Consider the following 25,086-nt stretch of genomic DNA (forward strand, 5'->3'; position numbering starts at 1 on the left):
ATCAGAAATATATGCAGATTTTCCTGCGAACTACTTACCAAGAAATAAATAATTTAGCTAAAACGTTTTTAAAATATTGGTTTGGCAAACATTTTGCCTTCAGTTGCCTCGAAAACCGTTGCTCCGAGCCATTTGCACCAAAAGTATCTATTTGTAAGCGCAGTTTCATAATAATTTCACAAAACAACCGATATTGAAAAAAATATTTTCTAAATCGCCCTTATAGGAACTTTTTTTGTTAGTAAGAGCATTATGGTTCCTTGAATCTTTTGCACTTCAATAATCCACTGTATGGTGTTTCAAAAAATCCTCTAATTTCTAGAGTAAATATAATATTAAAAATAACGATGTTGTTTCTGAAACAATCTTCAAATTAGCGACGCTCCGATACTTCTATACCATGTGGTGCCAATTTTATTTAGGTGTCTGTGTGACAAACCAGATTTCGTATGGATATCCACAATTCGAATCTCGATACTGTGCCACAGCATCGAAAGGAGCATTTGAAAAATTGTAAATTTGATTAATTAGTGTGTTTCCTTAATAGAGTTTTATAGGTCGCTAATGGCCCTGAAAAATAAGTTTTGGGTGAGCGAAATGCATACTAGCAAGATTTCATTTTCATTTTTTAATTTGTCCTTTACTTAAATACTTCCTTGGCCTAAATTTCCCCCCACTTCCATTTCAAGCCTTGTCTGCTCCCGTCAGTCAATTTAATGCTAAATTTTAAGCTGCAACGTTTCTTGCTACCAAATTTAATTCGGGATAAAATTTTGTCAATGCCGGTCAATGTTGGTTATGTTTAAAGCAACAAAGCTTTATTATTATTATCTTAAACTGTTCCAAAAATAATAAAATACGATTTTTGGGGCCTCTTTTATTAATGTTCGGACACATGTTGATTAACCAAACTAATGTAATTTTTTAATATTCTATATATCTATTAGGAACTAGCCCAATATTTTTTGATACACCCTGTATAAAGGTATGGTGGAAAACTAAATTTTTCCCAACATTTGACATTTGAGGGAGGGATTTTTGGTTTAACTAAATTGTTTTCAATAGTTTTGTATTTTTTAAATATTTTCGGTGACTTATTATAATGATAATAATAATAATACATTTATTCTGCGATGTTCACTTTACAATACAATAAAACACCAATGAACCACATAAACTGCAAAAACAGGAGATAAAAGCAACTAAAATTGTTCCGAGTCAACCCCTATGAAATAATACACAGCAACTGTTTTAAAATTATTAGTTCGCATGAGATAACTATGGCAAAAAAAGAAAATGTGTACGTGTATATAAAAATCAAAAATTGGATGGAAAATTTTAGGGAACTTACTCGAAAATCACTTACAATTTGCTTGTTGCCTGAACATTTCTTGTCTTTTTTGTTTTTTTGAAGTTTAATGGTGATAAGGCTTTTAAAGATAGAGGAACGGTAATTGTAAAGTTTTTAAACGTTATAGGAGAAGCTTCTTTGAAAAAGAGACGCCCTGTGTGCAATATTGTTAAATTCGTGATCCACAGGGAGCGCGAAACACCCTGTATCGCTTGGCCGTCGGTTCTATCCGGTACCGAGAGACGATACCGTACGCGCGGTGGTCGTACCATAAAAAATACTCCTCGAACACGTTTTTCACAACCTACAACATATTTTAAAGGCTGCAATCTCTAAGTGACCTATAAATTTACCTTAGATTATAAATTAAGCAACAAACTAAGAGTGCCGCAACCGCAGCGTTGCGCTCTTCTTTTTTTCTTTCCTTCTTCTTTATTTTTAACTCAAAGTGTTTACGTCTTCTTTACGGGTACTTTTAATTACCGGGGTTTGCTCTTCCTCCTGCGGTTTTCTACCACGGATGTTTTATTCGCTTTCGCGTTGGCCGCTTTGCTTTATATAATAACCTCAATCGAATATTTCGAACGAAAGGTGTTTTATTATATTATATGCTTATTACTTTGGCGCATAAGCAAAAGTTTTCGACCAACCTTCAATTGGCAAGTAAAATTGCAATTACTTTCGTATCATTTTTATGTCCCTTTAATTCAGTAATTTGCAAAATTGCTATATAATAGTCCCACAAAATTCAAATTAAATTCTCTATTACTGTTAGCATCCCCGTTGTCAATTTTTTCAGTCATATTGCTTGATTAAGGTTACACGGATAGATAAGATAATAAATCATTTATTTGTTGTGAAGACAAATCTTTGTAATTGTATAAGACGTGCAAACAATTTTTGGCAAACGCCTCACACACACGCATATTTCAATATATCATTAATACTATACCACACTTTAATACGTGGTATATTCTTAAACATGGTAATGACCTTTATGGCTTATATTATAACTCAAATACGCAAAAAGTTTATAAAAAAAAAATGAAGAATAAATAAAAAAATTATTAAAACGTTTTTATAAATATTAGAAAATTCTTGTGTAGACCATCAGCCAGATCATTCCCTTCGCCTCCAGATCTGGCATACTTTTTAACTAGTAGCGTACATTCGGAGTTGCTCAAATGCCATAAGAAATATTAATTTAGGATCAGAACTTACTTAACTTTAAGTTATAAATAATTTTGGGACTAAAATTCAAACCACTTAAAAAACTGGGTTTAAAAAATTTCTCATTGCATTCAGCTTACTTTTGGTTAGTTAATCGATTTTATTATCCATTTTTTTCATCCAAGCAGTCTTCTGTCATTTGATCCAATATCTTCTCTTCTTCGCCTGGGTTATCATCAGGAAGAAAGGTTTACAAAAAGGTTATCATTTATTGATAAATAGAACTAAGAAAGATCAAATTCACTTCTTACCTATGTAACTTTAACTAATGTCAAAAACCATATTAACAAAAGGTAAGGACAAAAGTCAGAAATTAAAACAAATAAGAAACGAAAAAATTAAATTTAAAAGGGTGTAACGAAAAATACAAAAATAGTAAATGAAATTTTATTTATAAATATACATTTTTTATTTTATTATTCATTCATCCATTTTATTCATTTAGGATCAGAACTCACTTAAGTTTAATTAATATAATTAATTTTCGGCCTAAAATTCAAACCGCCAGCTTAAAAAACTTTTTTTAATATTTTTTTTTTTTTTTCATACAACCACTCTTCTGTCATTTGATCCAATATCTTGTCTTCTTCATCTGGATTATAATCAGGCAATTTATCTGACATATTTTTCAGTGCTCTCTCTTCAATAATTTTCGTTGTTTTTCTGCTTTTATACGTTTAATTGAACAATTATCAAACTTTTCGTATGTTAATCTCAAGGAACCGTAAAATAAAGAATAGCAACAATTACAAACAAAAATAGTAATTATAAGTCAAGTAATTTTCTTGTAGGCCTTAAATATTTTTCATTTCAGCGATATAGAGTTACCTTTTTCGTAGATGCTAGTAGCGATTCTTTTAATTTTATTTCATGATCATTTTCACTGGTTTAAAATTTAATTAGTTGCAATTTAAACAAAAAGCTTGTGTTACTATTGCACTGTGAGGGTCATTTCTTCTTCGGTGTTTACTTTTTTGATAAAACTTGATTCTTTACTTTCCATTCGTGGTGAAATGAAACCGTTGGCAGCAGCCGTAAAAATTTCCCTTTATTTATCGAAAAACCGCAACAACGATCAGATAAACCCGAGTGGCAAAGTAAACAAAAGCAGAACGGCCATTAATACGGGCTTAAATAACATAATTATACAAGCGATAATGGTTAAAGAGTACTGATGATGCTCAAACTGCGTGGGACGTAGATTTTTATCAAGCATTTACTGGCCAGAGTTGTTCGAGAGATAATCTCGATCTTATTTAATTATAAGAAATGAACATGTTAATTAACTTTATGAGTGAAGTACATCGCGTAATGTAAAAGGTGTAAAACCGTGCCAAAACGAATTTATACGGTTTTTAAATAGCAATTAAATAGACAGAGACGCATCTCGGGCCCTAATGGCGAAGCATACGTTTGATATTTTTTTATTCGCGAGTGTTATGTGAATACGGAAGATACTTCGATTAACTTTGAAATAAAATAGGAGCAACAAAAATTATTAATACCACAATTAAAGGAAATTGAAGAAATGAATTGAATAAGATGATAAGAACGAGCTTTTTGTTTTACTACAATAATTATCATTTTCACCACTCGAAGTCAAGATTTACTACCTATAAAAACTTTAGCACTAATTTTTACACGTTCTCATGGGTCTAGCTGAATGATTTTTATTTTTTTTTAAAGTTCTACTACTACTACCGGAAATTGGAGCTATTATTTTTTGCCATGTAAAAATGGTGGAATTTTTCAAAATCGCGATGAGGCTCGAGATGTTTGTAAGTATTTACAAGTTCCAGTTGTATCCCTGTGAATAATAATAAAATAAATTAAATGAAATAAAATTAATAATATACAGGAATTCGAAACAGATATGGAAAACTTTAAATATGTTGAAAATTTGTAATCGACCGACTTTGGAAATACCACCTAACTTAAAATATCCGAGTGATATTAATTATTATTTTTGCTTCTGTTTTTAGCAATATTAACAAATGTTTCGACACCACTTCTTTCTATGAAAATTGCAAGTTTAACTCGAATGTATCATTTGCATTTAAACTCGCAACTATTGATTCAATTAAAGGCATTATTTCAAACTTTAAGTCAAATTCTGCTGGGGTTGATTGTGTACCTACTAGAATGCTTCAGATGACGCTCCATATTACCGCGCCACATATTATTAATTGCTGTTTGGAAGTATTTGGAAGTTTGCTTTGATCACACCATTGGCAAAAATTAACAATCCCAGCCAGTCCTCAGACCTTCGTCAAATCAGTATTCTTTCAACCTTATCTAAAGTTGTTTCTAATCATATTGTCACTAACAGTCAATCTGGACTTTGTAAAGGTTTTAGTACTATTAGCCTACTTTTACACATCAACGGTCAGATTATTAGTTCTTTAGATAATGGTCTTGCGACTGCACTTATATCTTTAGATTACTCTAAAGCCTTTGATTGACCATAATCTTATGTGATATCAGAGAGTTACCCTTGATAATGTAAGTTCTGAATTTCTCCCTGTCTCATCAGGTGTACCGCAAGTTTCCGTCCTTGGACCTATATTATTCTTAATTTATATTTCTGATATTTATACATCCATCGAATATTTGAATTTGCATTCATTTGCTGATGAGACTCGGCTATTTTACTCCTTCAGTCCTAAATTATTTGATATTGCTTCAATTTATATCAATTTGGATTTTCATAACTTATTTCTATATTCTTCTAGGCATAATCTTCAACTTAATGCTAAAAAATGCAGTATAATGTACTTTTCTCCTAAACCTAACATTAAACAAGTATCCAAAATGTATTTATTAATTAACGGTGAACATTTAAAAATTGTGAATTGTAATAAAAACTTTGGTGTTATATTTGATTGTAGGTTTAGATTCGTGGAACATGTATCTTTGTTAATTGTTTGTATTAATAAATATAGATTGCAAAAATTCAAAACAGCTATTGCAGATTTATTTTCGGCTTGCGTAAATTTGCTAGGATTTTCCACAAAACTCCAGGAACTCAACTGGCTAAAAATTGACAGTACTTTCAAGTACTTTTTGGCGTCTATGGCTTTCCAAATTATTAGCACATCCAATCCGTCCTATTTACGAGCTGAATCATAGTTTCGTAATATTCAATCAGTGGCTTTAAGGCACCCCTACAGATTCTCACTGTCACGGTATCGTTTATCTTTGTTCCGCAGACCATTTTCTTATAACGCGTTGTAATTTTTAATAGTAAAATCATATTCAATTAAATTCTTTAACAAATATTTCAGGTTGACATTGCTAACTTCTCAAATGATTTGATTTTCAATGTTATTCGTTTTATTTTCTGTTTTAGCAACTTTCTATTGTTCCATATTACTATTACATTTATCTATTATACTATATTTAACTTATCAATGTAATTATAACTTCCTATTTAGTTTTCAATTCAAACATTTAAGAGGTTAAGTGGAGTAGCTTTTGCTAGACTTCGCCTCTTCTCTACCGTATGTTTGTATATAACAATATACAACAATAAATTCAAAGTATTATTATTATTGTTATTATTATTATTATTACACATATAAGAAATATAGAAGATTTGATAAAGATAAAGATTTGTAGAAAGGTCAGGAATTAGCGCAGTTAATAAAAAACATAGTTAGACTTCGCCTCTTCTCTACTGTTTGTTTGTGTATAACTATATACAAAAATAAAGGCAAATTATTATTATTATTATTATTATTATTATTGTTATTATTATTATTACACGTATAACAAATATAGAAGATTTGATAAAGATAAAGATTCGCCTCTTCTCTACTGTATGTTTGTATATAACAATATACAACAATAAAGGAAATTTATTATTATTATTAATATTACAAATTTAAAAAATATAGAAGATTTGATAGACATAAAGATTTGTAGAAAGGTCAGGAATTAGCGCAGTTAATAAAAAACATAGTTAGACTTATTAGTTAGAAATTATTATTATTATTATTATTATTATTATTATTATTATTGTTATTATTATTATTACACGTATAACAAATATTCTTCTCTACTGTATGTTTGTATATAACAATATACAACAATAAAGGAAATTTATTATTAATATTATTGTTAATATTACACATTTAAGAAAGATAGAAGATTTGATAAAGATTGTAGAAAGGTCAGGAATTAGCGCAGTTAATAAAAAACATAGTTTTCAACAATCTGTAAAATTTATAAAACTGGAGGCGTAGAATATTGGCGAACGCCTGTAAGGATTTGTCCCGTAGAATAGTTAGATAGTTACGAATTCTAGTTATTAGCCGCTGTGAGTAATAGAAATTTATGGAGAAACGATATAATTATAATTAATCTCTGGTAATGAGGTGGGGAATGCGAACGGAAACGCCTCTTAGTCAAACCCACCAAGGTGTTTCGCTTAAACGAAGTAACGAATAAACACGGGTGTTGTATTATCGATTATTTTATTTTGGTCGATAACCGCGTTCTAGAAATCGACGGTCCAACCATTATGCAAGACGTTTCGCGACCCAAGCATTTTTTAAAACGCCGATTTAGCATAATTTAAATTTATTAATCATTAAATCAATCGGCTACGTACTTATTGCACCGAGTGTCGCTAGAAAATATTATTTTGCGCCGGTCATAAATAATTGCCTAGCCAAAGTAGTTATTAATTTATCATTACCACGCCTATCGAAACGTCCATAAACCGCAGAATTTAAAATTGTAATTTTTCGAAGCGAACTATAAATTTCATCACAAATTTTCCAACTGAAAATTAACGACAGGCCAACAACCGCCAGAGAGAGAGATATACGTTAACTATTTATAGATGGTTTTTCGCCAAATATGACGGCACGCGCAGTTTTATATTTACCGCTAAAAGTTTTGCGGCAATCCAACGATTTTCCGAGATAAGTGGCAACAGCGCACCGCCCGAGGCTAGAATACGCTCGCGGTATTCGCGCTTTGTTCCTCCCCCGCTTTGTCAGATCCGTAACATCGAATATGGGCGCATGGCATTCTGCGCACACTGGGTCACTACACGCGCCTACTATCCATTTATTGCTAAATCCTTGTTGCCTCAACTTAAGCAGGCTGGATCGGCCGACGTTGCCGACTTGTGCAAATAGTCGCATTTCCTTCAAATATTTTGGGTTTTTTCATATTAGAAATTTCGCTTTATTAAAGGGAAGAGGCGCAGTCGTATAGAATAAATCCAGAACACTTGTCTTTTGTAGAACTTAATTTTAAAAAAATGCAAATATAAATTGTAAAAATTTGAAAGCTTTTTATTGGTTGTTTTAACTTGTTTTGTATATTTGTTATTATAAAATATAAAATATAAAAGTTTTCCGCGCAACGATATCAAAATGGTAAGATTTTCTATTATTTCAATAAGTGTATAAACTAAATACAAAGCAGGCACTAAATATTACAAACGAAAAATATCTAAGTATTTAATAATATTTAAGTATATCAAATTTTCTGCCCACGCTATAATTTAGTATATTATTTTGTGCGCTTACGAGCTGCTAAAGTATGTGCGTTTTAATCGTTATATGGGGTGTTTAAAAGTACAAAACGAATTTCGAACTTGCCAAATGACTCGAAGATGATGAATATTCTAATGCTGTGGTGGAACGTTTTAAAGCAGACATTGTAACGATTTTATTTTGCTTTTAACCAGTCATGGTCGATAATTCAATATGGTACCAGCAGTGATGCCCTTGCTTGCCACATACCACGAGGGTTCCCGATTTTTTTCTTTAAATATGTACATACATGCATTGCTATAAGATGGCGTTCGGAGAATTCCGCGCTGTTTTGAATAAAGTTTTATGCTCAACGATCGTTTTCCTATTCCTTCCTTCTATTTGCAATATGTATTGTTTTTGATTTTTTTCATTCGGAAAACGAATCTAAAATTTGGTATTTTTTATATATTAGAATTAAATTGTTTGCTATTCAAAGAAACTTAAGTATATGCAAAGTAGCCCGTGTAGTGTACAATTTCAGTGCGCCATATACGTAAAAGAGAGATGACTGCTGGTAAATGCTCTTACCGTTAGCTAAAGGTAAATTTATTAGTTAAAGGCAAAAGTTCTTATAGGTATAGAGGGGCTTTAAATTAAAATGCCAATAGCGAACGTTTGGGTTTTCGCGAGATGCTTAAAATACTGCCTGCAAGCAACGACTACTATTAGATATAAATCCGAAAAGTAGTTATAAGAAACCTGAATGTTTTCGGCATACACACAATAGATTAGTCGCAGTATTAAATTTCGCGCGATATTTATTGTTATGTGTTTTTAAGACTTATGTTCCGATAGTGGATAACCGATGCCAGTGTGCATTCAAAACGTAAAACTTATCGGTATTTCAGAACATAAAAGGAAGACAATTAAATTTTATATACAGCTTAAAGTTGCAAATAGTTGCAATTAGTCGATATCTGTAAAGCAATGGCAATTTTAATTGCGTATTTGTAAAAATAAAACTCAATGGCGTCAGGGTTTTAATATCTCTTAAAAAATCAAACACAAAACGCGCATTCTGGCTAACGCCAAATGTTCCCCAAACGCGCATGTTTAGCTCCAATAAATTGCAAATCCGCATTGCATTACCGGGAAAATTGTGGGAGATGATACATAGAATAAAGTATAATTATTACGAAGATAATTTTCTATTTTCTACGTAAACATCTGAAAACCCAAACTATTAATTTTGCTAAAGGTGACTATGGCATTTCTTCGAGAACCGTATAATTATAGCACATATTTACAAAATTATCTCATACATCGCATCATTTGCACATCGGCTTTGTGCAATTATACTTTGCCGTTAAATTCTAGGATTTATTTTTCTTGTTTTTATGGCATGCATCGCATTTTTTCCGTGCCAAGTGTTTTAATGTAAATTTTTATCGATATTTGAAAATATCAGAACGGATATGTCGTCTAACGCACTGTTGAAGTCTCCCAAAAAAAAAAATTACATTTCCGCGGCTATTTTATTTTCTATTTTGTTATTTTTCGCAAAAATGAGCTTAAATTATTTTATGCGCTTCGAAATGACGAATTTTTAATTCAAGGTTTTTTTTGTGCTGTTCAAATTTATGGATTGTGTTTGCGATCAATGTAATTATACCAACGTCTATAAATTTTCAATCGCGTGCATATAGTAAATCTTGTTGTTATTCTTTTGTCGATAAACAATATATTAATCATGTTTGTTGCCGACTGGCGCCAAAAAAATTGTTGCCTCGCAACAACTAAACCTGTATCATCATAAACGACATAAACACAAAAATAAAGCATAATGAAGAGAAATAAATTTAAAATAATTACCGTGTAAACATTTTGGCTATCGAAAAATTGGGAGAAAACAGGAACTAAACACAATTGCGCACCACAGCCGTTCAAAAGTCACACAAAAAACCACATCGTTCGCTAACCGTTGTCGTTCATTTAGTTAAATTTTAGATGTACTAATTATCTTCTTCATTGATCGAAAATGAAAAAAATAAAAATAAAATTCGAAAAGATCGTATACCAAACGCGTGCGGTCGTATAATGCGCAGGTGTTGCGGTATACCACGTGAGTTTCGGTATTCCACGGTGTGCGTGTTTAGTGGTGATAGTTCAAGAGGTACCCGTCAACTGAATGCCCTTCCTCATCCGTATAAGAATAAATGCAATGCTGACCCCTTCTATAGTTTTCGATAGATAATAATTTGCTTTTTTTCTGCGGTTTTTACGATGTTTCTGATTTTTTTTCTTTGTTATTATTTAATTGCCCGGCTTTTAGGAATTGTGGGTAAAAATGGTACAGCGTATACCAACGATAAATTAATTTTTATGCGTTTGTTGACAGTCGCGTGAACGCAATATGGATTTACAAAACAACATTTTAAACTTTTACTTACTTTATTATGTTTATGTTGTATATTTGACTATAGAATGTTTAGAAATTAGGAGTTATGCAATATTATAAAATTCTTCCATTTCGTGTGTATGAATGTGGTTATAGAAATGTCAGTAATTCTTTATTCTACTGTTGTGTAAAAATTAAATTGGTCATTTAAATTATTTTGCATTTTTATAATTGTTATTTTGTGTCGCTGATGAGACTTATGTTGATTTTTTAATTTTGATGTGTAAAAAATAATAAAGTTTATTTATCAAGTTGAGTTTGAATATAACACTGCCATATTGTGAAAATTTATGATAAAAAGTCAAAACGAAAGCTTCTCAGTCAAGTTAACTAAAGTATATTTTAGTAGAAGTAGAAATATTTATAAAAATTGTTAATAAATAGAACTAAAAAAATAACAAAAAAAAACTTCTTGTTGGTGTAGCTTTCACTCATTCGTTTTATATAAATATTGATGAATTAAAAAGAAGACTGAGGATTAATTGTATTAATAGATGGTAATGATAAAATGCTGAAATTATATAAAATAAGAAAGAACAAGTTTAATTTTAAAATGAAACTAAATTCAATTTAAAAGGGTATATTGAAAAATATACGATTAACAAACGAAATGGCAATAAGAAGAGCAACGTAGACAAGGAGTTATAAAACTAAAGTTAATTTACTGATATATCTTTTTAAATTTAATGAATTTGACGTATTTTTCACAGATCGAGTTAATAATAATAATAATAAAATTTATTTATGACATTGAATTACAGTATAATGCTGCCAACCCCTGTAAAATATATAATAAAAAGCAAAAAATAAAATGCTTCAGTAAAGTCAACTAAAATATTCCTTAGTAAAAATATTTACAAAAAGGTTATCATTTGTTGATAAATACAACTAAGAAAACATAAAAAACACTCCTTGCCAGTATAACTTTAACTCATTCGTTTTATATCATTATTCATAAATTAAAAAGAAAACAAGAAGATATTGCTGAATGGTTTGAATATAAAGTTACATAAAATAAGAAAGAAAAGTTTAAATTTAAATTAAATTAAATTTAGAAGGGTATAATGGAAAATATAAAAATACCAAACGAAGTGAAAATAAGAAGGAAAACAAGGTCTGCTAAGGTAGAGATATATAGTTTTTAATTTATTTAATTTGACGTATAAAAACCTGTATTTTTCACAGATTGTGTTAAAAATTATAAGAACAAAGTTTATTTATCAATTTGGGGTAGAATATAGATATAATTTAGTATTCTCAACTAAAATATCTCTTAGTAGAAAGATTTACAAAAAGGTTATCATTTGTTGATAAATAGAACTAAGGAAAATCAAGAATCACTTCTTACCAATGTAACTTCAACTAATGTCAAAAACTATATTAACGAAAGATGAGTACAAGAGTCAAAATTATATAAAATAAGAAACGAAAAAATTAAATTAAATTTAAAAGGGCATAACGAAAAATATAAAAATAACAAACGAACTTTTATTTATGGATATACATTTTTTATTTTATTCATTTATTATTCATTCATCCATTCTATTCATTTATTATTCATTCGTTCATTTTATTCATTTAGTATTATTATTTATTATTTATTAGGTTTTAGTTTTTCATAATCCGGTATAGTTTATTAAATTAATTTTCCAGACTTTTAATTATCAGAGCAAGGATTTTTAATCTTAATTGACGAAATGACCATTTGTTGGCAGGATTCTTTGTCTAAGTCTTGATTTTAGATAGCCTGTTATTGCGTTGAATCTTGTAGTTTGTAATGTGCCCTTTTTGTTATATTGTTATATTATATCCTGAGGTTATCATTTGTTAATAAATACAACTAAGAAAAATCAAAAATCACTTCTTACCTAGGCAACTTTAACTAGTGACAAAAACTATATTAACAAATGGTAAGGACAAAAGTCAAAAATTATATAAAATAAGAAACGAAAAAATTAAATTTAAATTAAATTAAATTTAAAATGGTATAACGAAAAATATGAAAGTAACAAACGAAATTTTGATTATAGATATACATTTTTTATTTTATTCATTTATTATTCGTTCATCCATTTTATTCATTTATTATTTATTAGATTTTAGTTTTTCATAATCAGGTATAGTTTGGTCTAGATTAGAACATACTTGTCACATTACTGAAATAATTAACCATACTTTTAATTAATTAATTAATTGACGAAGCGGGCAGTTGTTGGCATTTTTTATTTCAATTGGTGAATATTTGGGCTAAAGTCGAAAACGATTCTTCTAAGTGAAGTCTTGATTTTAGATAGCCTGTTATTGCGTTGAATCTCATAGTTCATAATGTGCCCTTTTTATTATATTGTCCCTTCCACCAAAAGTTATATATATGATTTATCATATTATAATTCCGGTCCTTTCGAGATAAGGTCATTTCCGAATCCGAATTAATAGTAAGTATGTAAGTTTAATTTGAATGATATAAATTTATATTTTTTACTAACCACAATTTGTTATTCCTATTTATTAATTCCATTCGACTGTGAAAAATTTGGAGAATTTTGTTTGTAATAACTCACTACAATATGAATTGAAAAATACGTTATTATGTAAGTTATTATGTAATTTTTGACTTTAAAAATGTTATAACATTTTTGATAATTTTTAAAAATCCCAAGCTGGTTTCGTACAGAACAATAAAATTATTATAACCTGGTGAAATATATATATATATATATATATATATATATATATATATATATATATATATATATATATATATATATATATATATATATATATTCTCACGTATTGATTCACGGATGGAAAAATGTGATGACACTATATTCCGGGATATCATCCGTTCGCTCGTTGAACTCCGACTGGAATCCTGCATCCGACTGGAATCCTGCAAATCTTGCATCCGACTGGAATCCTGCAGACGTTTCGCCAAAATCTCACTTGGCATCTTCAATGCTCGCGCTCCGAAAACACTTCGAACACTGTGTTCGAAGTGTTTTCGGAGCGCGAGCATTGAAGATGCCAAGTGAGATTTTGGCGAAACGTCTGCAGGATTCCAGTCGGATGCAAGATTTGCAGGATTCCAGTCGGATGCAGGATTCCAGTCGGAGTTCAACGAGCGAACGGATGATATCCCGGAATATAGTGTCATCATATATATATATATATATATATATATATATATATATATATATATATATATATATATATATATATATATATATATATATATATATATATATAGGACGGACCATAAAAATAAAAACTAATGTTTGATAGTCTTGTTAGTTAGTAGATTTCTTGACAGTACAAAAAAATGATAATATTACATTGCGTCAAGCGGCGATGCGGATGGTCCAATATTTAACGCAAAAAAAAAGTTGAGCGGAACGCAGCGATGGGGACCAACCTTAACAGTGGCGTCGGACAATGACCAAGCGAAATGCTTAAGATCTGGGTAATAACAGGTTTCAGTGCGGGTGGATATATATCGACGATTCTCCGCTTCACATCGCAACGGCCAGCTCAGAGCCCTCGGGTTCAGGTGGACCAAATGTGGTTACCGGACAATTTGCACGAACGGACGAGATTTTGCAATAGGGAAATTTCTAATTTTTCTTTCATCGATAATGTTATTTAGTTAGATTTAAAAAGAATAATCCCCAAGTATTATTATTCTTCTTCTTTTAGTGCCTATCCTCTATGGATGTTGACAATCATGTTCGTCCATACAATCTTGTTGACAGCCGGCTTGCGCTGCAAGATTAGTTGGATAAATTGATATCTTCCTCACTTTTATATTATGTATGACTTCGAGTTGCTTTTACATTCGCTGGATCACGGTGGTGTTTGTGACATGGTAGGAGTATGATATCCTGAGCATGCGGCGATAGCACCACATTTTAAAGGCCTCCAAGCGATTAGATGTAGCATCTGTCAATGTGGAGAATATATAGCATCTTAGGATTTTGCAACGGTCTTAAAAGTGCACCTACTTGTGTAACCGTAAGGTGCATTAAAATAATTATTTGTAGTTAATTAGTTAAAAATTGCTTAATATACTCCTTATATGCTTATACTTATATCCCTTGTGGTCTTGTACACCGGGAATGAAGGACAGGGGTAGATCTAGTTTTTAGATCCCGTTCATAGCAGAGAACATCTTTTTAAAACACTCACACTTCTTCATTATATATTTATTCGCTTTTGTTATGTGTTAAAAAAAAAAGCGGCAAACTTTAAAAATAGATAAGATGGAACTAGATGGTTTAATCAAGATTCAAATAATATTAGCTATTTTTTCACTTGAACCGAATTGTTGGTCTAGTAAATCTATTTTATGAGGTATCATATACTAAATTGTGGTGAGTTTTATTAAACTCTGTGTCGTATATACATGCTTGGCGGGCTGGTAATGCAGGAATTATATCTCCCCAAAAAATTATATGTAGCCTTTCGGGTTTACACATTGTATGTATATAATTCCTATAATGTCTTACCTTGCTTTTTTATAATTTAATATATTAATTGTTCTACTAAATCCATTGACTATAAATATGTTACTGCATTTACCTTGCTTGCGTTGTTATAGAATTCCAACCATTACAATCTATCCAAAAAACTAGTATATAATTCTCACAGAACAAATTTGAACAAATAAACAGCTACAACAAAACTAAGAATTACCTATATTTAAACTTACAAGGAAAACCATCTAAGAATTTTACCAGACAAGTAGTATTTTGAATGACAAAGGCTGAATAAAAAAAATAGTAATAATAAAAATAAATGCATTGTAACATTAAGGCTTTGAACGGCTTGACCAGAACAGGGTTTGGACTTATTCACAACTTTTTTTATTGGGTGATTGAATTATCATTGGATACAGTTGCATTTTTTTACTATTCTAGGGTAATTTTCTTTTCTTTTCTTCTTTTCTCATTTATTAAACTAGCCTAGTACATGATTGAATTTTCCATGCATTTTGTTCTCAGACGAATTTCCTATGTAATAAATTTTAAAAATGGCTTTAAAAAATAATTTTGACGGAGTTACTAGGTTGTTTATCACTAACGAACAGCATTTAAAATTAGGATTCTTTTTTAACTTAAAAATTTGAAAGATACATTTTCACCTTGTCGGTTAGTTCCATCTAGCGGTTTTCTGGTGATATAAACAGCAGGATCAATTGCAATAATTTTAGCATTCTTATGCAACACACATTGCGTTGTTTTTATTATCTTAATTTGAAATGATTATTGCTTATCCTATCATAGAGTCTCGTATCCATACACATTATATCATATTATTTAAAAGAGTTAAATTATGCAATGGAAATTGTCCACGAAATTATTATCGGTATCTGTTCTGTAAAGAAAACCAACAACTAATTGCTAGTCACTTTATGGAATTAAGTTCTTTCTTGTACAAAACGAAACAGAAAACTTATTTGCGGTTAGCCAAGAGTATAGGCCGCATTGAATAATTGTTTATTAAAGCTTAAATTAAACAGAAAGTCAAAGTTGTTCTGTAGAAATCAAATATTTAAAGAATGTCCTTAGCACCAAGTTCCTAGTAGGCTGTTGCGAATGTTTCACTCATACATCATGATGTTTAATTAAGTTTCATTTAATCGTTAAGCTAGACTATCTTCGATTAGGATGTTTTACTTTTTTTATTGGATTGAATAGATATTGTCGTGGAGTATTTACAATATTAAATAGAAGTCTGGCAACGTGATTGCGATTGTTACAAGTCTGTGTTCTGTGGCAAGTCAACATGGAGTTCAGGTTACAACAAAATAATGTAGCATAAAAAGCGTTTTTCTTAAAAATGAAATGTTTATTCGATGTGTTTTATAAAACTTGCTACTTCACGTAATTTATAATGTCTTCCAAAAGGTGAGGGCACTTGTTTCCACGTTTCTGTCGTTGCACGGTATTTTTTTATAAGTTAACCTATCCGCGTATCAGCTTAGATTTTTTATTTTTTCTGGTTTTGTCGTTAAGTTTTATTCCACTATGATATAATTTATCTACTATATATAAAAAACATCTAAAATCACACGTTTTAAAAATCATTTATCTGGATGAGCGACAAATTTGCGATTGGTCAAGTAGGCTTTTTTGTAGTTTTTACTCAACATGAGTATTAGATGTAGATATGGGTAATTTGTTGTAATGTTAATAATTATGCAGTTAAGAACTCAGTTTATTCCATTATTGATTAAGTTTTAAGTTGTTCAGTACATCTCATGTTCATTTCAGTGAGTTAAAAAAACTGTCTGAAGAAAGTTTGACCAGACAACCAGAAGAAGTCTTCGATATAATATGCAAACTCGGAGAAGGCTCATATGGTAGTGTCTATAAGGCTCTCCACAAAGAATCAGGACAAGTATTAGCAATCAAACAAGTACCTGTAGACACAGATCTTCAAGAAATTATCAAAGAAATATCAATTATGCAGCAATGTGACAGCCCTTATGTGGTCAAGTATTATGGTAGTTATTTTAAAAATACCGGTAAGTTATTTACAATTTTTTGAAATAATGGTTGATGGGAACAAATTCGGTTGCCAATGCGAAATAGAAAATAAAATTAGGAACACTATAAATAAGTTCGAAATCTAATAATATCCAGCCCTCTCTCAAGAGATCACCATTGTGTTGGTAGATGTAATAATAATGCTCCTATAGATAAAATTGATTTTTTTCTTGCTTTCAATTGTTTATTCAACTAGTCATGTTGTTTCATTCTATCATAATTTTGTAGTTGTTTTCATGTTGTCTTGTTGAAAATCGAAATATGATTGAAAACCATTTCGCAAACGAATCTCTTATGGCGTTTATTGTTGAAAATAAAAGCTTGTACATTTGGTTGCTGAAATTGTAGGATTTTGTACCTAAGTTTCTATATTTCAAAAAATTTTAGACCTATGGATTGTGATGGAATATTGTGGGGCTGGTTCCGTCTCAGATATTATGAGGTTACGTAAAAAGACATTGACTGAAGATGAAATTGCAACAATTTTATCTGATACTTTAAAGGGGTTAGAATATTTACATTTACGTAGAAAAATACATCGAGATATTAAAGCCGGCAATATCCTTCTAAATTCCGAAGGACACGCAAAGTTGGCAGACTTTGGTGTTGCTGGGCAATTGACTGATACCATGGCCAAGCGTAATACGGTTATTGGTATGTGAGCCTTCTTTGCTTTAATTATTTTTCATTCCAAATCATATTTAGGCACACCCTTTTGGATGGCCCCTGAAGTCATTCAAGAAATAGGTTACGATTGTGTGGCAGACATCTGGAGTCTAGGTATAACAGCCTTAGAAATGGCCGAAGGCAAACCTCCATATGGGGATATTCATCCTATGAGGGCAATATTTATGATTCCCACCAAACCCCCGCCATCATTTAGGGAGCTAGATAAATGGTCTCCTGAATTTATAGACTTTGTTAGTGTTTGTCTTGTTAAAAATCCAGAAGAACGTGCTACTGCCTCTGATCTTCTAAGCCATGTTTTTGTAGGTGCGGTTATTGCGCAATGTTCCATGTACAAATGAATTTTGAGATATTTGTTGTTGTTTCTAGGCAATGCGAAAGCGCCAAATATTTTAACTTCAATGATACAAGAAGCACATGATATACGAGAAAGTCAGACGAATCGAAGCGTCTCGGCGGTCACAAATATTTCTGGGCCTCTGAGACAAAATAATGTGGCGGACTCCGTCAGTATTATTCGATTAAATTAAAGTTTTCCTATTTATAAAGTTTTCTTAGGATGATGTTGATGATGGTAACCAAACAATTTTGTCATGCGCTGACGAGGGTACTCTGGTACCAGATAAAGGTGGTACTTTAGTTCCGTCTAGCCCCAGCGGGACACTAGTAGAGTTAGAATCGAACTTAGGTACCATGGTGATAAATAATGACATAGACGATCAAACAATGAAAAGTATAAATTATTGCTTTGTTTTTTATTTCTATTATACATGCAGCATACAAATTTTGCAGGACATGACACGGACTCTTTAAGTAGTGGAAACAAATACAGGCCCATGTTTTTGGAGCACTTTGTCAAACGCGAAGCAGAGGAAAAGTCTGAAAATGATGCACCTAGCCCGTCTGCCCCAGAAGTCCAGCAAACTCAACCAGAAATGCCAAAAAAAGAAATTCAAGTGCCAGTTCAAAGCATGTGTCAACAGGAATCGCCAGCCCTGGAACAAAAGCAGGTTCATATTGCGTTTTCAGACGGAGATTTTGAATTCGTGAGTATTTTTGCAAAATATATATGCCACATTTTTATTTGTTTTATGTGCGGTGTTGGCAGATATACTCCTAACGTATAACAACGTTCCTTCCTTAATTGCACTCTCTCTATATTATTACATTTTTAGATTCTGCGAAACATTCTGGAACATTTTTGTGTAACATGTACCATACCTATCTTAAACGGTTTGCGTATAGGGCGTTCATTAGATGAAGCCCAATTGGCAAGATATAAAAATCTCTGTTACGTGGAAATTTTGAATGGAACACCCCATATTTTATATTGGCACGCAAGTGAGCAATTAATTTGCTATCTAAAAGTTCCAAGCTATGGCATATCTATTTTCACCGATGTCATTGCAAGCTTGATATCTAGTTGTATGTAATTAAAAACAATTTTTAATTGTTTATTAGTCTTTAACATTAGCTTTGTGCATATAAATTTCCATGAGTATTAAATTTTTGTTGGCATATGTATTTCCTTCCAGTTTCGCTGTTATAATTACTCCTTTGAACACGCTAATAACGGAGTATTAAGCTTATTTATGTCAAAGATGGCCATGGCCGGCCAGAGCCTGCTGCTCAAATACAATGTGATTACTTTAATTCGCTTTAATTGCAATATTTTGTTCTTTTGCTTATAACTCCAGTGAAAGTAGATGTACCATAGTTTGGTACATTTAGATGGCAAATTAATTGCACATTTACGTGCCAGTATAAAATATGCAGTGTTCCATTTAAAATTCCCACGTAATATGGATTTTTTTATCTTGCCAATTGGGCCTTATCTTATGAACGACCTGTACGCGATAAGTTAATTCTCATACTATATTATTATAAAGCATTTTAATAGGGACCCGCAAAAGTATTTTTGATCTCGGAAAATGTTCAAGATAGGTATTGGTACATAAGAAAGTTAAAGAATGTTTCGCAGAATCTAAAAATGTAGTAATTGTTCAATTTGACAAACAAAAGGCCCTGGCCAAAAATATTTTACATAGGTAGCTCATATTCGCTTACGTAAGTCACCAACATTTCAGGTTTTTACCGTAAGTTATTCTCCATAACCGTCTAATAGGACACTCACTATGTCCTGGTACTTCCTATATCTTTTTAACTGATTATACACGGTGGCTGCTGTTGCTACTGACCAAAACTCGAATAGTGTGTTATATTTATACTTGCGATTGTCGACTTGCTGAACTTCTTCAGCATATACTGCATTTCAGCTGAAATATTTAACTTACGAGGAATTGCAACAAAGAATGAACACTTTGGATGCCGATATGGAGAGAGAAATAGACGAATTGCGTAAGCGATATCAAGCAAAACGACAACCGATCTTAGATGCCATGGATACTAAAAGGAAAAGGTCGCAAAATTTTTGAAGGTTAAGGTACGGAGATATTCAAAAGGTATTTAAATTGGCCAATCAATCCTGTATTAATTGTTACCTCAGTTCCAAAAATCTAACAAATTAATTTTTTTTTTGCTTTCAAGAGAACGAGGTTTAGACCGTTTAGTTTTATTTGGGTCTAGTCAGATTTTAAAATTTCTAAGTGTGATTATACCGTGAGGAAATCCTCTGTTTTGAGTTAATAATTTGTTTTTAATATTGGCAGACCGTGTCAATGATTTGTCTGAATTATTTTCGCTAACTTTAAGAATCGTTAGGCAATAAGATTCTAAGTGCAAATTTTTAAATTTAAAATTTACACTCTCCATTTCCCAATAGTTTTTTAGAACTCCACAACCCCTTTGATAGCCAAAGCAACCTAGTATAAGTATTTAAGAGAATCATCTAATAATTATACCTAATAAACTATCAGATAAAGTTCTGTACCTATCCTCTACTACTTTCTTTGTTTCAAGATTTATGTGAAGGGTTGCTAAAGATCTGCATTATATCTTACTAAACATTAGATTGAATCTCAATTTTTAAGTGAATACTCGAATTGACGGTGGAAGAAATACTTTTTGAGAAGGATGAAGTGTTCCTAAATGTACTTAATGGTTTCCCGTTTGTCGTCTCGTCTGCCCGTTTTTTTTTTGTTACTTTTTTTTTTCTAAACCTGTTGGAATTCCTTGGAAAAGCGTTTGTAAAAAGTGAAGAGTTTTATATATATTTTCTAATTTTAATAATAGTTTTATTATCTGCCGTTTCGAAGTTCTGTTACATTAAGTTTTGGTTTCATAAGAAAGCTTGTTATTTTGTACAGTAAACTGAAGACAACTTAGATTAGGATATAACCTCTGTACGTGAAGTACGCTTGCTGTGCCTTTAAGTAGATTTAAATAGATGTAGAAAATAACTAGTTATGTAATCGATATTTTTTGATCCAGAATAAACACTCAATGACTATACAATTCTTGTTAATGCGTCGTAAACCTATGCCTTAAAAAATTTTTTTGGCAGAATATTTTTCTGTCAGAAAGTTCATTCGCGGTTCTATTTTACCCAAATTATAATCGATCACATAAAGGAAATTTTGTGAACCAAAAGTGTCGAAACTTTTTTGTTAAGCCTCCGCAGTTCCCCTTTATTTTATCCACTTAGGCGACCTAGCGGCCTGGCTTGGATTTATTCAGATTAAACACCAAACTATCCAACTTTCCTTCATTCTTTTTGAAAGAAGTACTTTCAAGCAACATATTTTTCTGCTTGAAACGGATTTCTTTCTAACAAAAATTCCCCTCCTTGTTTTTTATCTTGAAGAATCGGTAAAAAGGAAATTTTGAGAATCAAACACGTTGAAACTATTTAATTCAACCTTTTTTACCAATGTATTGTGCAATTTCGTATTTATGTGTGTACTTTTTACCATACAATTTCAGGTTTATAAGGGAAAGTATTGAATAATTTTTACCATAGTGTAAACGCGTAACAATTAAATTGTTTAAAATGATTTTGCAAAAGTTATTGCGCAGTTCTTAGCGAAATTTATATAAATAATACATATTTTGTAAATCTGAACTCACGAAAAGCGTTTCGTGATCAATGCAGCATTTGACCTCTTTCTTCTGTAGCGTAGGTGTTGATATTTTCCTCATTGATCTTAATCTCGCATCGTATTCCACCAAGAACGTTTTTAAACTGATCGTATTTTCTTCAATTTTCACAATTAATATGGTTAATGGACTTTTGTATTCACTTTTACTGTTTGACCCGTTTTTCTTTGATTCGTGATGTAGTTGATATTCGCTTTAAAATAAGTGTTAATTATTGTTCTGAAAAATAACATAATCACCATAATTTGAAGCGTTGCCTTTTTCCACAGGATCCCTTATGTAGCCTCTCCGATAGAATTATTTTTTTGTTTGGAATGTTGAGGAATATGAAGCTGAGAATATTTGGTTTCATTTTTTGCCTGCGCTATGAAATCCTTCGTAGAAATTTTTTCGTTGGTGACTTGCTTGACATGTTAGTCTTCATTTGAATTTTGATTTATTTTGTTTTCGTTTTCCTTCTCCACTGCTTACAGAAGGCGTTAGTGTTATTTATGGACTCATTTTTTTCTTTTTTAAAATTGTAAAACTGATTAAAATGAAACTATGTAATTTTAAAAATCACATTTATTTCTTAACGTTGCTCAAACAGAAAAAATACTAACAAATCACCTTCCTCAATATTTTTCGATACAAAAATAATTTATGGAACTATTTTTACAATAGCAACTTGCTTTACACAGCTCGCGGTATGTAAATTAAGAGTAATTTTCAGAATAACTTAGTTTAGGCTAAACAATATAATAATTTATTATAAAGAAATATAACTAAGACATTAAACAACACCTAAAATGTTCCAATTTTCAAGTTTTTTTCATAAAAAAATATGGGTAATTTATTTGCTTGTCATTTCCATGATATGTCACATTTTTGCGGCCCCTACAGTATAACGTATAAATTAATAATTGAATTGGTAACTAACTGAAGGAAAAAATAAGTTAATTGAAAATTTGCCTAAAACTTTCTTTAGAACACAACTTATCAACAAAAATTCAATCTGTAGTAGATAGAAGAGATTCAGTTTGTTGTTAAAAATGGTATTCACATGTACATATCATTTCACAGGGCAATAAAAAATCAACTTCTATAAAAAAAAAACCCAATCACAAGCCTTATTCTCTAAATCTAAATTTCTTAGGGTGATAAACTTATTGCCGTCTATTTTATACCCTCCTTATAATTTCATAAAATCAAGACTCAAAAATTGTCATTACATGCCAATTAATTCAATCACTTTCAGATTTAATTAATATGAGAAAATAAATGGGGTTCGAAGGGTGTTAAAGGGGCCTAAAAAATTAGTACTACAAAAAACTTCTGTTGATAATGCATTTTAAAGAAAATCCTTATTAAATATTATTTAGCTAAGTTTTAGTTAGTGAAATTCTCATATATAAGCATGACTAGGCAGATGTTGGGAGTCACATGCAGTAAGTAAGGTGCCAGTCCTTTATAAAAGCCCCTAATTCGTTCATATTTCCAAGTCTTCTTAATACAATCTACTGTTCCCTTATAATTGTGATGTTGATCTTGCAGTCTAGTACGTAATACTTGATAAGGATATGTTGACGCGGCAGCCAACAGTTTGCTTATAGCTGCAAATCCAATGTATTCCCCTGTTGTCTGCAAATACAAATTACTTAAAATTCTTCTAAAGGAGGCTATTTTTTTAACTTACCAGTTTATTATCGTGGGGTAGTTTGCGTTTTTGGTTGTAAAATGTTTTCATTTCTTCATATGTCATAAATTGAATTGCCCCATGAACGACCCCAAACATACCAGGAACAAAGCCCTACAAATATCAGAAAAGGAAACTCCAAATCCCTACCCGACTATGACTGTTCTTAAGTCATATTTTGTGCCATCCCTGGCAGACTGACCCTATATAAACCTCGCAACCCCTCGGTTTTGTAAATTTTAACTAAAGCATCTCCCATTCCGTTATAAAATGTAGCGGAATCTTGTGGAATATTCCCTCTAATGCCATATTGCAGGCATAAACGAGTCTTGACCACCCAAATTGGATTTGTTACCAGCAGCGTGAGCACCCCAGCTTCAGCTGCTGCTAACATGTGGAGGGTAGGGCCTAATGGATATCGGCTATCGCCGGCTTGAATATAGTTTTTTATGGAGTTATAGCTAAAATGAAAAAAAAACCATGGGCGTACATTAACTAGACAATGTTCACAAGAACACTTACAAGAGAAAGTAGAAGCCCCATGCGCTACCAGATCCCCATACATTAGGTGCAACTCCCTTATACAAGCCTTTGACCCCTTCTTGTTGGACCACAGTATAAAATGCACTTGATAAACTGCTATATTGAGGAACTGCAGAACGACCGTCACTGACTGCAACAGCACATCCATTGTGTTTAAAGAATCTTATTTATAAAACCTTAATTCACCTGCGAATCTAATTTTCATCAAGTCAAGAGGGTGTAGTAAGAGCGTGGATATCGCTCCTCCTGAAACACCCGCCAAAAGATGTTGATATTTGATATGGTTAAGCAGGGACAAGCTATTGTTATTAGAATGACTCTTCATTGTTGCAGTACTTGTTGAATTCAGCTGTTGACTAGAATTATTGGTTGTTTCAATATGGAATGGCACATCAACATCTTTAACTTTCACTGCAGACATACAAGACAGCTTGTAGTGCAATGATGAATTCTTGGAATATCTTGTTCTTCTTTACTGATGAAGGTTATGTAATTTCGATAAAATTTTCACCATTTCCAAAAGGTTTCTGCGATGAAATTCACTACGAAGTTGCACGAGACTTGAAATTAAATTATCATTTTTGATAGTTCGTTTTAAAACGAAAACAATGCCAAATAAATTTTACAAAATGTGAATGGAAGCACCAGTTTGTAATTTCATCAAGTTGACGTATTCCGAAAAATTCTAGTGTCTGGTCGAAACGTTGTCTCTGTTAGTTACCAGCAAAAACTCATTAACTTATCTCCTTTTAAGAACTGATCTATTCTATTTAGGTATGTTATTGATTTTGTGGTTTAGACAGATGGTCACGTTGGTTCGTAATAATATTTATATTAAAAGAAAACATGTTTTGATTTTGATTTAACTGTTCTTTTATTTATCCAAGATTCTTTTACGGCTACTTTTGAATCCTAATTTTTTTTGTCTGATCTGCTGTCCGTTCTGCACTATTATTCTCTGCCATAATATGGTTGGTCGTTCTTGGTATTTTTGATCTAAAATTTTTACCCCAAGTTTTTAAATTTCCTAATACAAATCAGTAATCCGT

The 25,086-nt window shown here is 31.4% G+C and overlaps 3 protein-coding genes across 4 annotated transcripts in view; 1 reads left to right on the forward strand and 2 right to left on the reverse strand.

The window, feature by feature from the left end:
• Positions 1-10,243, reverse strand: part of LOC132695659 (PAS domain-containing protein cky-1) — a 58,015-nt gene extending 47,772 nt beyond the window's left edge. For both annotated transcript variants that reach the window (XM_060660049.1, XM_060660048.1), the window contains exon 1: positions 9,946-10,243. In XM_060660049.1, the coding sequence (XP_060516032.1) occupies positions 9,946-9,956 (11 nt within the window). In that variant the 5' untranslated portion in view covers positions 9,957-10,243. The remainder of the gene's footprint in view (positions 1-9,945) is intronic.
• Positions 10,244-16,283: 6,040 nt separating this feature from the next.
• On the forward strand, positions 16,284-21,164 carry LOC132695691 (serine/threonine-protein kinase hippo-like). Its single transcript, XM_060660107.1, has 8 exons — positions 16,284-16,434; positions 16,801-17,054; positions 17,464-17,730; positions 17,782-18,069; positions 18,133-18,269; positions 18,322-18,496; positions 18,556-18,809; positions 20,040-21,164. The coding sequence occupies exons 1-8, from the start codon at positions 16,421-16,423 to the stop codon at positions 20,196-20,198; spliced, it is 1,548 nt and encodes a 515-aa protein (XP_060516090.1). The 5' UTR covers positions 16,284-16,420; the 3' UTR covers positions 20,199-21,164.
• A 1,220-nt stretch (positions 21,165-22,384) lies between these two features.
• On the reverse strand, positions 22,385-24,750 carry LOC132695870 (mitochondrial folate transporter/carrier). The gene is made up of 5 exons (XM_060660426.1): positions 24,224-24,750; positions 24,017-24,167; positions 23,697-23,955; positions 23,495-23,608; positions 22,385-23,439 (listed from the first exon to the last, which is right to left on the reverse strand). The coding sequence occupies exons 1-5, from the start codon at positions 24,456-24,458 to the stop codon at positions 23,188-23,190; spliced, it is 1,011 nt and encodes a 336-aa protein (XP_060516409.1). The 5' UTR covers positions 24,459-24,750; the 3' UTR covers positions 22,385-23,187.
• Between the last annotated feature and the right edge of the window lie 336 nt (positions 24,751-25,086).

The sequence above is a fragment of the Cylas formicarius genome, unplaced genomic scaffold (assembly GCF_029955315.1).
Source record: "Cylas formicarius isolate icCylForm1 unplaced genomic scaffold, icCylForm1.1 PGA_scaffold_12__32_contigs__length_19106922, whole genome shotgun sequence".
In the NCBI taxonomy this organism is placed as follows: Eukaryota; Metazoa; Arthropoda; class Insecta; order Coleoptera; family Brentidae; genus Cylas; species Cylas formicarius.

What these genes read in the sequence shown, in the direction of transcription:
- LOC132695691 (XM_060660107.1), top strand. An exon ending in CAAGCGTAATACGGTTATTG is followed by an intron (nt 17,731 to 17,781) that starts GTATGTGAGCCT and finishes AATCATATTTAG; the next exon opens with GCACACCCTTTTGGATGGCC. An exon ending in TCTAAGCCATGTTTTTGTAG is followed by an intron (nt 18,070 to 18,132) that starts GTGCGGTTATTG and finishes TGTTGTTTCTAG; the next exon opens with GCAATGCGAAAGCGCCAAAT.
- LOC132695870 (XM_060660426.1), bottom strand. Translation starts at nt 24,458, where the DNA reads ATGTCTGCAGTGAAAGTTAAAGATGTTGATGTGCCATTCCATATTGAA. An exon ending in GATGAAAATTAGATTCGCAG is followed by an intron (nt 24,168 to 24,223) that starts GTGAATTAAGGT and finishes GTGCTGTTGCAG; the next exon opens with TCAGTGACGGTCGTTCTGCA. An exon ending in GGTTGCGAGGTTTATATAGG is followed by an intron (nt 23,609 to 23,696) that starts GTCAGTCTGCCA and finishes TGATATTTGTAG; the next exon opens with GGCTTTGTTCCTGGTATGTT.